The following is a 12,423-nucleotide window of genomic DNA, read 5'->3' as shown; positions in this document are numbered from 1 at the left end:
ATTTGTACTTTTCATACAGAAACTTCATGGTAACTTTTATAAACTTTCGAGAAAATATGCGAATATTCACGATTATATTAGACACATAAAGTTGTATTTGGAGGAATTACTTCATAGCGAATTGTGTCCCCGATGGATAAAATTGTAAAATTACAGCCTTCTATTGTAAGCGCAGAAACCATCTTTTCTGAGTATCTGCACCAATGTTATGTTGTTCATGTTCCAAAAGTTCGACAGATTTTGACAATGCCTTTTTTTTATATTGATTTTTTTTTATTCACGCTGGTCAAAAAAAAATTACAATTTAGCATTGCCGACTCCAGCGCGTCTAACGAAATAACCAGACAAGTTACAACGTCCGTTCTTTTTTGAGTCTCAAGAGCAGAAATGCGTGCTTTGGATGCACTAAATGAGAATTACCATAAATACAAGGATACACCTTAAATTGTACGTTGAAAAGTACCAAAAATTAGGTAGGCCCAGACAGAGCGGCGACAGGGAGCTGACCCCCGTGACCCCGACGTGATATGGCGCCCGGCGGGGAACCCCCCGCGGCAACTAAAATTCCACTGCCGGTGCGCCGTGTGGATAATGAGCTGAGCTGTAAATCAATGCTGACAGTAGGAACGTATACCCTCTGGCAACGAAAGGGTTAAAGGTTACAATGACTTGTGGCTTCTGCTGTGGCTGATGAGACCAATTGTGGCTGAGAAAAGTTTGCCACATTTTGTACATTAAAACTACAGAAAAAAGAACCCACCTTGTCCACTCCCTTGTCTGTGGGCAGGTGGGTGCTGGAAAGACTTGAACACAAACATGTTGAGGATGACATAGAAGACCAGGAGGATTACACAGATGATGCTGAAAACCCCCCATGTCCACCTCGGCCCGATGGCTTCGAACATGAATCCCGTGATGAGACTGCCAATTCCTTTTCCTGCAAACACACACAATGATTAAAACTCAATAACTCTGACCCTGTTGTAGGGTGTGAGTAAAAAAGAATAAGAGTAATTCATTTTTCTTGCCGCAGCTACAATTTACAATAACTGAAATCTGAGAAAATGCCTCTGTCCCTCCCCTCTATCTCCATGCCTCTTTCCCTCCCTCTATCTCCAGTCTTCCCAAAATACAGCCACAAAAAAGTATACAGTTGGGCCTTTTTTTCGCTGTAACCGCCACCTGTCCAAGACAATCACCTGTACAAAAGCCACTTCCCACTTTCCCCTTGCTTTGTTTTGTTTATTATAATGACAATGTTCAAGACAACCACCTGTCCAGGACAATCACTTTTCTCTTCAACAATGGGCTAATGTCTTGGACAATTTCGACTGTATTTATTGAGGGGCAAATCTTGCAGTCAACCTAAAGGACCCCAGGTGCACAGTTGCTAAAAGACTCAGGGGGCCAGACTTAAAAAGCTGAACCAGTTTTTATGATGATATGAAAGTCAACCTCTCTAGTGGTGGATTCCCACATTCAAGCAATCCACAATACAGTCCAACCTGCTCTAACTGCCACCTGTCCAAGACAATCACCTGTACAAATTACCAGTTCTCACTTATCCCCCTTGCATTTTTTTTTCTACATTATACTGACACTGTCCAAGACATCCACCTGTCTAAGACAACTACTTTTCTTCTTGAAAATGGGTGGGCATCTTAGATAATTTTGACAGAATGCTGAAAGAGGAAAACAACACAACTCAAATCAATTGTAAAGGATTGCCAGTGTCTCATGCACCCTGTCAACACAATTTTGATCATTTCAATATTGGCTGCTTCAACACTGCCCGTCAGGGCCAACCTGGACTAAGATGGATACAGTGCCTCAACAGAGAAGAGAAGAACATACTAAATAAAACAGATTCCCCAGAAGGGAATCAAACTCCTGTCTTGTGCATGTAACAAGGGAGATCCTAATCATTAAATAATACATACCGCAACGCAACTCAAAAGATGCTTTTAAGAATAACAAACTAAAACAACAAACAAACCTATTCCAAAATGAAGGCCTCCCAGCAGTCCTTGCAATGTGGCCGACATGCCAGGCGGGGCGATGACGCTGGCATATGAGGAAGCCGAGGCGTACATCAAACCAAAGGTAACTGAGTGCACAGGTTCCACAAGCAACACCAGCCAGGGGTTGCCCACCACAGAGTAGACCAGAAGACGCACGGCGTAGCACAGCAGGACCAGATACAGACAACATACATAGCCAAACCGCTTGATGATAGACCCAGACATCCATAGCATGGGCACCTTAAAAAATAAAGTAAAGGGGAAAAAAAGCTTTTTGGAGGTCTTCATTGCCTTTCGCAGCAAATCGTCACCTAAGGAAATCTTAAACCCCAAAAATACAGAGAGAAAATAAAATAAATTGTATGGACTGCTTTTTCACAGTCAAACTGCAAAATTGTATAGGTTTAAAAATGCCCCATGCAATACTGAAACGCTATTTTAGTATTTAATGCCCATCTCACATAGGACTAAGCCAAATGGAAAAATCATATAAAATGCCTTTCTCTAGGACACAAACTGAGACTGAGCTGAGCCTCGAACTCCCAAATCTGCAATCTCACGATTATGCTACAATTTCTTGAAAATCATATATGTATACACCTGTGAGCACAGACATCCATCACACTCCCTGTAAACCCTACAAACACGTATTAATATTAAAAATGTTACGGTTATCTTGGATACAACCTATTGTGTTAACATTAAACATAAATGATTATAAATTTTGTAAGCCTTCGTTGACACAGGTTAGATCATTTTGGTCTAGGTTTATTTCAAACCGCTTGACAAGGCCAAACCGGGCTGAGTGAGATACAGTGTCCCAGAAGAAGTGACGGAGATACTCAATAAAGTAACTTCCCAATATAGTTATGGAATCAAGTCTTCTGCACGCAGCAGCAAAGGGTGAAAGAGCTTTACCATCAGAATTCTGATCCCAGACCCTGGGCTTAACCTTGACCAAATGGACCTTAGCTGGGACTTGTTGTTTTTGTCCTATAAAACAAGAAAGGGTTAAACAACTTACCTCAGCACTACAGTTCACCAACAGTGCAAAACCAAACAAGAGCGGAGAACTCCCAAGACCATTGAGGAACACAAACAGGAAGGCTTCAATGCCTCCAGTCAGGATGCCAAAGTAGGTGACCAAAAAGAGAAAGGCAAGGACTTGCATGTACTTCAGGGCGTTCCAAATATTCTTCAGGAATTTTCCGCATCTGTGGAAAGATATAATTTTGAATTTTTTAAAGAAGCCTCAAAAGTAAAAACAAACAAACATGGAAATAAAAATCAAAACAACATTCAAATCCAGGGAGAAAGGGGGTGAGGAAGGGACCACTGTCAAATCTCAGCAAGGGAGACAAATGCACTTGATTGCAATTATCATTGTTGTCGATTTTTTGCGTTAGGCTCTCAACGGGTATCTATCCTCAGCGGCATTAAATCAGATACATCTCAAAGCTGAGAAACTCATGCTGGCTTGCTTGCATCGTCTTGAAAGCTCCACCGATTTATTTACTGATTGACTGATTCATTGTACTGTTTTATGACCCCTCCTGATACAATCTGGATCATTTAGTACTCAAGCTGCTTTAACCACACCTGTCAGTGCCAACCTGGGCTGAGCAAGACACAGTATCCCAGCAGATAGATGGAGATACTCAATCTATAACTGACCAGGGGGGAAATCCACGGTGACTCAAGGTCAGGCCCAAAATCACTAAATGATCCCCTCTTACTTTGAAATGAACTGATGTGGCCTGTAAGTATTAATCCTTTTAACTCTGACCTCCTGATGTTATCGTGCCTCTCTGCATGAGCTTTTGAGCGATAATTTATTAACATCCATATAAGATCATCAGAATCACTTTCCATATCCAACTCAGGGTAGTCGTCATCATTACCAGCATCTAATTCAGAAAGATCTTCAAAATAATCAATAACATCCTGTGTAGTAAACCTTTTCTGTGTGCATTTAGTCCCAGGCTAGATGGGTTGGAGATAAGGTCTCGTTCATCAGTGTACCGAAGGCTAGGTATATGGGCAGTTCCAAGCGCCACCGGTCTACCGATGGCTAGGGCTCAAAGGGTTCGGTTAACAGATCTTGTGGCCAGAAAAGAGAGCTTCACCCTGACAACTAATCACAACAATGGTTTCATCTTAATTTGATGAGACATGCTATTTTTACTAATTTGATCATGAGTCTCAAGATCGAGGTCAATCCCAACTGTCAAAAATTCAGCTTTCCATCTCTGACCAAGTTCATTGCTCAATTAAAATTTGAAGAACGAAACACAAGCTCAGTGCCAACAGATGACCATATTATGCAAAGGCAAATGGACAGTCTCTGAGTATGGGCACCAGTCTGTCTTGCAAATTCAGGCCCAGAGCTGAAAAAAAAGTGCGATGGTCGGGGACACAAAAGCACCGAAGGGTTCACAGTGCAATGTGATCCCATCTGATGTAGCCTTGTGGGCCCAATTGATGCAGCCTTGTGGGCCCAACCCACCCATCTTGTGATGATAGTTCAGACAGAGGTCTCAAATGTGAGTGTGATGTTTGGGAAAACAAATGAGTCAAAGAATTCACACACCAGTGTGATCCTGTCTCTGAGGCAAACATCGCACTCACTCATCAAGATTTACATCCGATATGCGATCGTATTCTTGAGAAAAAAGCCAGTACAATGATTGAAAATTTTTGCTCCTTGGTCAATCAGCTGCAAGCGCATGCGTTATTTGTTCCATAAATTATTATCTGATATGTGGGATTTAGTCCTCCAGGGTGGGATCTTTGGGATGACTTTTGAGCTTCTACTTTTCCTGATGTAGAATATTTATATCCAACTCTGTTTGGATGTGTGTTTCGCAGTGTCGATGGATACTCCAGGCCAAACTTCATTGTATTTGGTGTAGTGATGTCCCCAACATGTTGAGTTCGTTTAAACCCACAAAAGGTTTACTTCGTTGCGTATTGATGTTTTCAAAATTTGGCGAGTAGTTTTTATAGAGCAAGACTCTAGATCTAGATCTCTCTATACCCTACATGTATTAGTAGCACAGAGTGCAAGACTGATTTGGAGTAGTTAGCAAGAACAGAAAGGCCCTTTGTGCTTTGCTGTGTGTGCGCCACAGAGTTCTACTTCGTGTTTACAAAGCTGCTTCTACTGTTTCAAGGTCTAGATTCTCGATATCTAACTCAATTTTGATGTATGCTTCGCAGTGTCAACGGGGACTTTAGGTCAAACTTCATTGTATTGACTTTTTCTATATATATTTGGTGTAGTGATGTCCCCAACATGTTGAGTTCGTTTAAACCCGCATAATGTTCACTTCGTTGTATTGACATTTTAAAAAGTTGGAGCGTATTTTCCGTGTAGCTTTTTATAGAGCAAGGCTCTCGATCTAGATATCTATATCCGTGATGTATTTGGAGCACAAAATTCAAGACAGATTTTGAGTAGTTAGAAAGAAGAGAATCTAGATCGAGATCTGTTCGGAGTAGAGTTGGCCATGGAATTTTAGTTCATAATGTAGTAAGATGTCCCCTAAACGTAGAGTTTGTTTAACCCCATGAAACAGAGTTGAAAGCGAGAATAAACGGAGAAAGGTGACTATCAATCAGAATTAACGTTCTAATAGTCAAAATCTGGAGGAAGACCTTGAGCGTGCTAGGCCAAGAAAGAATGGGCCGATATTGGCCTTAGCGTGCAATGCACAGTCCTTTAGTGAAACTGAAGTTGATCGGAGATTATGGACACATGACAGTTGTGAATTAAGTGTCGTCTATGAACATTGCAGTGCCATAAGATGGAGAGAAGAGAGAAACACATTCTGTTGCCAGAATCATAGAATGGCAAAGTTAGTACACCTGTACCTATACATATGAGGGGTTCAGAGACTCTTATTAGAATACATGCAAGCAGGAAGGAGTTCCAGATGGCGCATATATACCAACAATGTTGTCTACAACAGAAGTCTTACGGCAATGATTCAGGTACAAACATCTTGGGATTTCCTATCACTAAATCACCGTTCGTATCACGGGTCCATATCTTGTAATAACAATTCCACTTCTTTTTTTTTCTTCCTTTTATTAAAATTATTGTATTATTACTATTATTACAATTATCATCATTTTCGTTATCATACTTACACAATGTCTGATGACATGTGTATCCAGCTGCCGATGATGGAAGAGACAGCACAGAGTGGCAAGAAGAGGTAAAATGACACAGAGAAATCCAAGTGTTTACTGTCTGACTTGAGGTCCATGATGAAGGCCGAGGTCACTGCGAAAATGGCAAAGCCGACAGTCCCAAACAGTCGCTGCTGGCCCCATCGGTGGCCATCTTCACCTAAATTTTCATATGCTGCAGCATCCAAAATCGGGAAGAGTGGGGCAAAAAGAATATTTGCGAGTAGAAAAAGAAAGAAAAAAATAAAGAAAGTTTTGTCAAAAGATGAATCCTTACTACAATCCAAATTCTGAGAACAACTGACTTTACACTGCAATGATAATTCTCTCTCACAAAGAATTTGCCTAGCTTCATGCTTTGAATCCTTTAGAAATAAGACATCTTTCAGATCGTAGTCACGACATGTGACAGAATCCACATGATATCTGTCTCTGGGAATTTCGCTGGCTAGAACGGCTTTCAAGTCTTGGACAGCAAAGTTTAAATGGCTACTGTGGGTGAGAGTGCCGTTGCAGCGAAGACTGTTGTAAGGCCCTGTCTCATTGGTGAAGCATGCTTGGAACTGAGGTAAAGAGGAATCTTCAACTGTACAGGAAAAAGTGCATGTCCGTGACTTGTTTCCCTTATGCAAGTGCGTCACATTGTTGAAGTAACTGAGTCCTACTTGGCACTGTCCCTGAGAATTCTCGTCGCTACAGTCTTGTAGAAAAGAGTCCTGAGTGTTGCACTGGATGCTCGTGCTAATGGAAAGGCTGGGAGGGGCTGGACGGGATGGGACGAACACCAGGACGAAGTAAAAAATTCCTGTAAAAAAGACAAAAGAATATGACGATTGGATGAAGTAATACATTTCTGGAAAAGGTCAGAGAAGGCACCATTCTTACACCTGCACTATCCTTGTAAATTGACATGCACTTTGTAAACGTCTTAATTGTCCCTTGTTCTGATTTTCCCTCTTTCTATTAGCACACACAGATGACTTTATATGAGACTTAAATATTTTTTTTCCTTTTAATATCTCTCCTCAAGAGCTAGAGCAATATATAAGATAAGAAACAGATGAAATCATAACTACTGTTAATGAGAAGTATTTGTACAAAAACTTTTCACTGATTTCGGGATATATATGATTGTAAGACTTACAAAAAAAAGGAGTGGTCTTTCATATTAGCGACCACATAATTTTCTAAGATATATTTCTTCTGTCTGATAAACAAAAGTACAGTCAAACTGGTTATACTACTCCTGTAAGACCACTCCACTAATACCATTTCCCAAACGTTTTGCCAACGCATGAAAGATACTACTTGCTTCTTTAAACTGCCATCCACCAACTGTCTTGAGTTGTACGGTCCTTACTAACGTAATTTGCCCGCACCACCGACAGCGAACTGGTCATCGGTGGTACACACTACAGACAGCACCCACTCGGTAACTGCTTGGTGATAATTTCTCCTTCTACCACACATGACTCTGTGAGAGAGCGCTGGTTGCTTATTCGCACTTTCCCCACCCATGCCCATCTACCTCCCCACCATTGCATTGTCTTGAAAATTTCAGACACCATGCATCTGCTAGGCTCTGATTCAGCAGTTTATGCAATTTTCACTTTGAATTTGAACACACACAAACATATAAACAAACAGAGAGAGAGAGAGAGAGAGAGAGAGACAGAGAGAGAGAGAGAGAGACAGAGAGAGAGAGACAGAGAGAAAGGAGAGAGAGTGAGAGAGAGAGAGAGAAAGAAGGAGACGGAGGGAAAGAGAGAGAGAGAAAGAGAGAGAAAACACCCTCAGCTCTAAATATGTGTAATTGTAATTCACCAAAAAATACAATTTTCAAAGACAGATTACACAGCAGAATCATATCCCTTAACGTTGGGCAGTAAGGGCTATTTAACAGAGATCAGCATTAGCGCCCCCACCCCCACCCCACCCCACCCCTCATTATACCAACAGCTCCACTTCCTCTTTACCTTCAACTTCATGAATGTCCCAAGGTTGACAGTATAACGAGGTTTGATGGGAATAATATGCATACATTTTTAGGTCTTGTCAAGACAAAAGAATTCAACATATATACCTGTTAAAATGGTTGTAAGGATAAGTACTGCTTTGTGACGTTTCAGTTTGTCAGCCAGAGCCCCAATAGCTGGTCGCACAAAGAAACTGACAAACGGCATGATCCCATATATGATCCCTGTCTCATGGAAACTCAGTCCTAAGTGCCGCATGTAGAGTCCAATAAATGGCAGCAAGACTCCCACAGCTGAGGAGCGTAGATAGTACAACAAGTTAGTAGAAGTTGTTGCCGACTCATAGTAAGCTACAAAAAATGAATTATTGTTAAACAGTTTGCTTCCATTGAAGACAATAACATGGAAGCCGAACTAATAAGGCATTTACATAATTCAAAGAGTAAGAGATTCTATACAAATACAATTAAGCTAAACAAGCTTTTTTAAACCTGTGAGCCCTGATTCCCTAAGCTTACAGGATCTATGCACTTAAGATTCCTTGGTTTCAATATCAAATTTACCCAAACGCATGCTGAAAAATGTGTTCAGTGCGCAGAAGGGTTCAGGTAGGCTTTAATTGTGGACACAGACCCATATGGTAAATGAGATTAAATCAAAATAAATACTTGACAAACTTAAAAGGTAGTTACATTTCAAAGCACAGCTGAATCACTTCTTCAAGCTTCTTGACTGGTGAATCATACCTGACATAAATGTGAAGTAGAATCCTTTGACGGGCAAGAGCTTACGATTGACGATACAGGGAGTCTTACGACCCACCACCAACAGACCATCTGGGGATGACTCTTGAGGGTGGTGTTCCACAGCTGGACTCATGTCATTCTCCATCTTCGAACGATGGAGGGAGGGGAGGGAGTAGTTTCCTTCAGGTAACTTTTCTTATGTGGGTCATAGTGGTCCTTTCAAAATTAAAAAATCAAAGAACAACCATGAAGCAAGCCTGACATACTCATGAATGCATATTTTACACTGCTATACACGCTTGTTGTATAAATTTGTTCACTAAAAATTTATCCTCAAAGAAATGCATATATATGCATCACATTCTAAGTAAATCCACTTTTTCTAAATAGCTGATAAACAGTGCACGGGTCGCCGTGAGAAGAAAAGGGTGTTGTTAAGGGTGGCTATTTATGTACGGAACAAACACGAAACCCTGAAAAATGGCAAAACAGTACTGTACTACTTATTAACTCACTTAGCCCAGAGCCCAAGATAGTCGGGCTGTGCACATCAGCACTGGGTCCTGAACCTGACAGTATTGGGATGGAAATTTCTACCGCTTAATAACATAAACACACATCAAATAGGAACAGACTATACTTTATACATGACCCCTGACCATTTCTTTATCAGAAACAAACTATTACAAGGGCAAAGGTTGCTTTCTTGACCTACAATTGAAAATAACTTAACACATAGTAACCAAGTGGGAAATGAGATGGTCTTTCATCCGAGCCACTTTTAGTGCATGTTGCTGACCTTTTTCAAATGGCAATACCTCACAGACTATCAAACATTTTCAAATTCTGTAAACGGTAATGCTCCATACATGTAATGACTAAACAAAGTGTGTGTGAAATAATACAGCGATTGAAGTCGATTTAGCACTTTTCCAGAAGTTACAAAAACATCTAAAACCACTAGGCACAGCTAGCAGACCAGGTATCCTTGGCCCCAGGGCTGAGTGAGATAAGAAAAAGACAGACAACAAAAAAGAGTATGGTACATAGAGAGGAATAACTCTACTCAACCATGTTGGAAAGATACATATCAAAATACTTGGATGTAGACACATGCATGGTAGAGAAAAACCTCAGCAACACGCAGTTTGGATTTAGAAAGGGAAAAGGATGTACAGACGCCATCTTCACAATGAGAAACATGTATCTGTCTGAGCTATAAAACACAACAGAGACCTGGACATGGTGTTTGTGGATCGGGAGAAGGCATTTGACCGAGTCGACAGGGGCAGGCTATTTCAGACTTTGAAAGAATTAAGAGTGAAAGACCTACTCCTTAGTATAGTAACATCAAAGTGTATATAATGAGAATAGTTTGAGTTGTGTAAGATTTAGCGAGGGGAACACTGACTGGTTCAAAGTAACATCAGGTGTCAGACAAGGCTGTGTCCTATTACCATTACTCATCATATTCAACATGGACAAGATATGTCACAAGATGAAGCAAACAACAACTCAAAACAATAAGAACTGCTCTTCGCTGATGACCAGAGTCTTATACACCAAAACCAGGACAGCTTCCAAGAAAACATCATACTGAATTACTGAACAAAGCATACAAAAGAAATATGGAATCAACAACACACAACTAAAATAAGTAGTACAAGAAATCAAATACCATGGAAGCCTGTTCACATCAAATAGGAAAATGGACAGAGAAATAGAAACATGAGTACAACAGGCAAATGCAATCACGTAACAACTATTACCCATCCTCTCCCATCAACACATCTTCATAGAAACAACTCATCTTTATACCAACTGATCTCTGCTATCAGCGTCAAACCTGGACCCTCGACAAAGCACAGCAAAACATAATAGCAGCAAATGAAATAAAATGTCTTAAAAAATATGAAAAATCACAAGAAAAGACAGATATTACAAAGACTCAGAAGACATCATCTCATTAGACATAGAGTGGACGTTCAATTGAGCAAGAATCAAGAAATACAGTAGCCTACATCAAGAAACAATTTTAAAATTTATGTTTTTAGTTAGTTACTTTTAGTAGAAGTTTTACGGCGCTCGCAACTAGGTCATGGAGCGTCAGAAGATTTAGGTGTTACAAGAGAGCAACAAAAATAAAAATGAAGAAGGGGAGATAAGGACGATAGATGTCTGATAGGAAAGAAGAAGCAAACCACACCAGAGCACCTGCCAACCACCCACAGATAAAAAGTGTGAGAATGGAGACACAACAGGCCTACAATCTATAATATTATATGCGATGGTAATTCGATGACTTCAAGGCAAAGGGAAGGCCTAGAAAAAGATGGATCAATGGAGTCAAAGATTCCTTCCTGATGAACAACATGACAATCCCCAAACAGCAAAACACCTGGCCCACCTCCGACAATTGCATGATCTCCCCGAGACCTTGGTCTTGTCTGTAAGAGGGAAAAAGTAAGTAGAATCTAGGGCCTAATTTATGAAGGAATGTCTATTATAACACAAGCAGTTAAGTCTAAGTTGGTGTTTGGTGGTGGATGCTGCTCCTATTTTTACTTGGGTTACTGTTTAGTGGACACTACACAAGAGCACCAGAAGCAGTCTAGATCTAGATCTGGATCTAGTCTCAAGTAAAGAACCCTCCTGACTCTCACTCTCACTCTCTGCAGTCCGAGTCTCCAGACTCCAGGCCAGACTCTCCTCCACTCCCGCCCACTCAGCCCACTGTGCCAAATTATACACGGGGAAAAGATCTGCAACAGCAAGAATCTAGATCTAGATTCTAGATCTAGATCTTCTGCATAAACATAGGTGAGAGAAAAAGGCGAAATAAAAAAAAATGAAAAGCAGTGGGTGCCTCATGACTTCTTACTTATTTTTAAAAGTGAAACAAGCAATACAGTGACCCCTTCTTTCTGCTTGTTTTCATCGTGATCAGGATAGCAATCATAACAAAGTTGGCGCGAGTAGCTGCCCTTATCTCCAGGTGTTTCGATATACTCTAACTAAATACCAGAATTAACCAAATAGCCTACATAGGCTACACACTGTTCGATGAATGATCATAGAAAGAAAGAAAAATGTAAACGCATAACGCTCTGTTATCTCAGAAATATTTCTACTAGATTTATGAAGAGCAGAAGCCAAAATTAACTTTTGTTCGACTAGATCTACCATCATCTACGTGCCATATCTGCGACATGGCCTTCTTCAGCGATCATGGTTCGTCATGAATCATGAATCTTTGCTTGGGTGTTTTCAAAAAAGCTGTTGGCCTACAGTCAGTAGTCTCTCCGCATAAGAGCCCGGTGCGCGGGAGCAAGGAAAATCTTAGTCGACGCACCAAGGGGAGAATCCACGGTGATCCACAACCGCTAGGCTAATCAAAATGGTTTCCATTCACTCTAAAATGGGTGGGTTTATTACATATGACGAGCAAAGAGTGTAACGTGTTGCACTGAGGTTGGCTGCCTATTG

General features: G+C 40.7%; 1 protein-coding gene across 3 annotated transcripts in view; it reads right to left on the bottom strand.

Annotated features, from left to right (window-relative positions):
* The window catches only part of LOC101856508 (major facilitator superfamily domain-containing protein 6-A), a 15,082-nt gene extending 3,176 nt beyond the window's left edge, over positions 1–11,906 (bottom strand). The window contains exons 1-7 of one of the 3 annotated variants that reach the window (XM_005097049.3): positions 11,819–11,906; positions 8,938–9,153; positions 8,299–8,484; positions 6,174–7,020; positions 3,046–3,235; positions 1,997–2,261; positions 761–937 (exon numbers count right to left, since the gene is read on the bottom strand). In XM_005097049.3, coding sequence (XP_005097106.1) covers positions 761–937; positions 1,997–2,261; positions 3,046–3,235; positions 6,174–7,020; positions 8,299–8,484; positions 8,938–9,082 — 1,810 coding nt within the window. In that variant the 5' untranslated portion in view covers positions 9,083–9,153; positions 11,819–11,906. The other 2 variants (XM_035969433.1, XM_035969434.1) reach the window with 2 other exon arrangements.
* Positions 11,907–12,423: the final 517 nt, after the last annotated feature.

This window comes from Aplysia californica, unplaced genomic scaffold (assembly GCF_000002075.1).
Source record: "Aplysia californica isolate F4 #8 unplaced genomic scaffold, AplCal3.0 scaffold00145, whole genome shotgun sequence".
Lineage (NCBI taxonomy): Eukaryota > Metazoa > Mollusca > Gastropoda > Aplysiida > Aplysiidae > Aplysia > Aplysia californica.
This window is presented reverse-complemented; position numbering and strand designations above follow the sequence as displayed.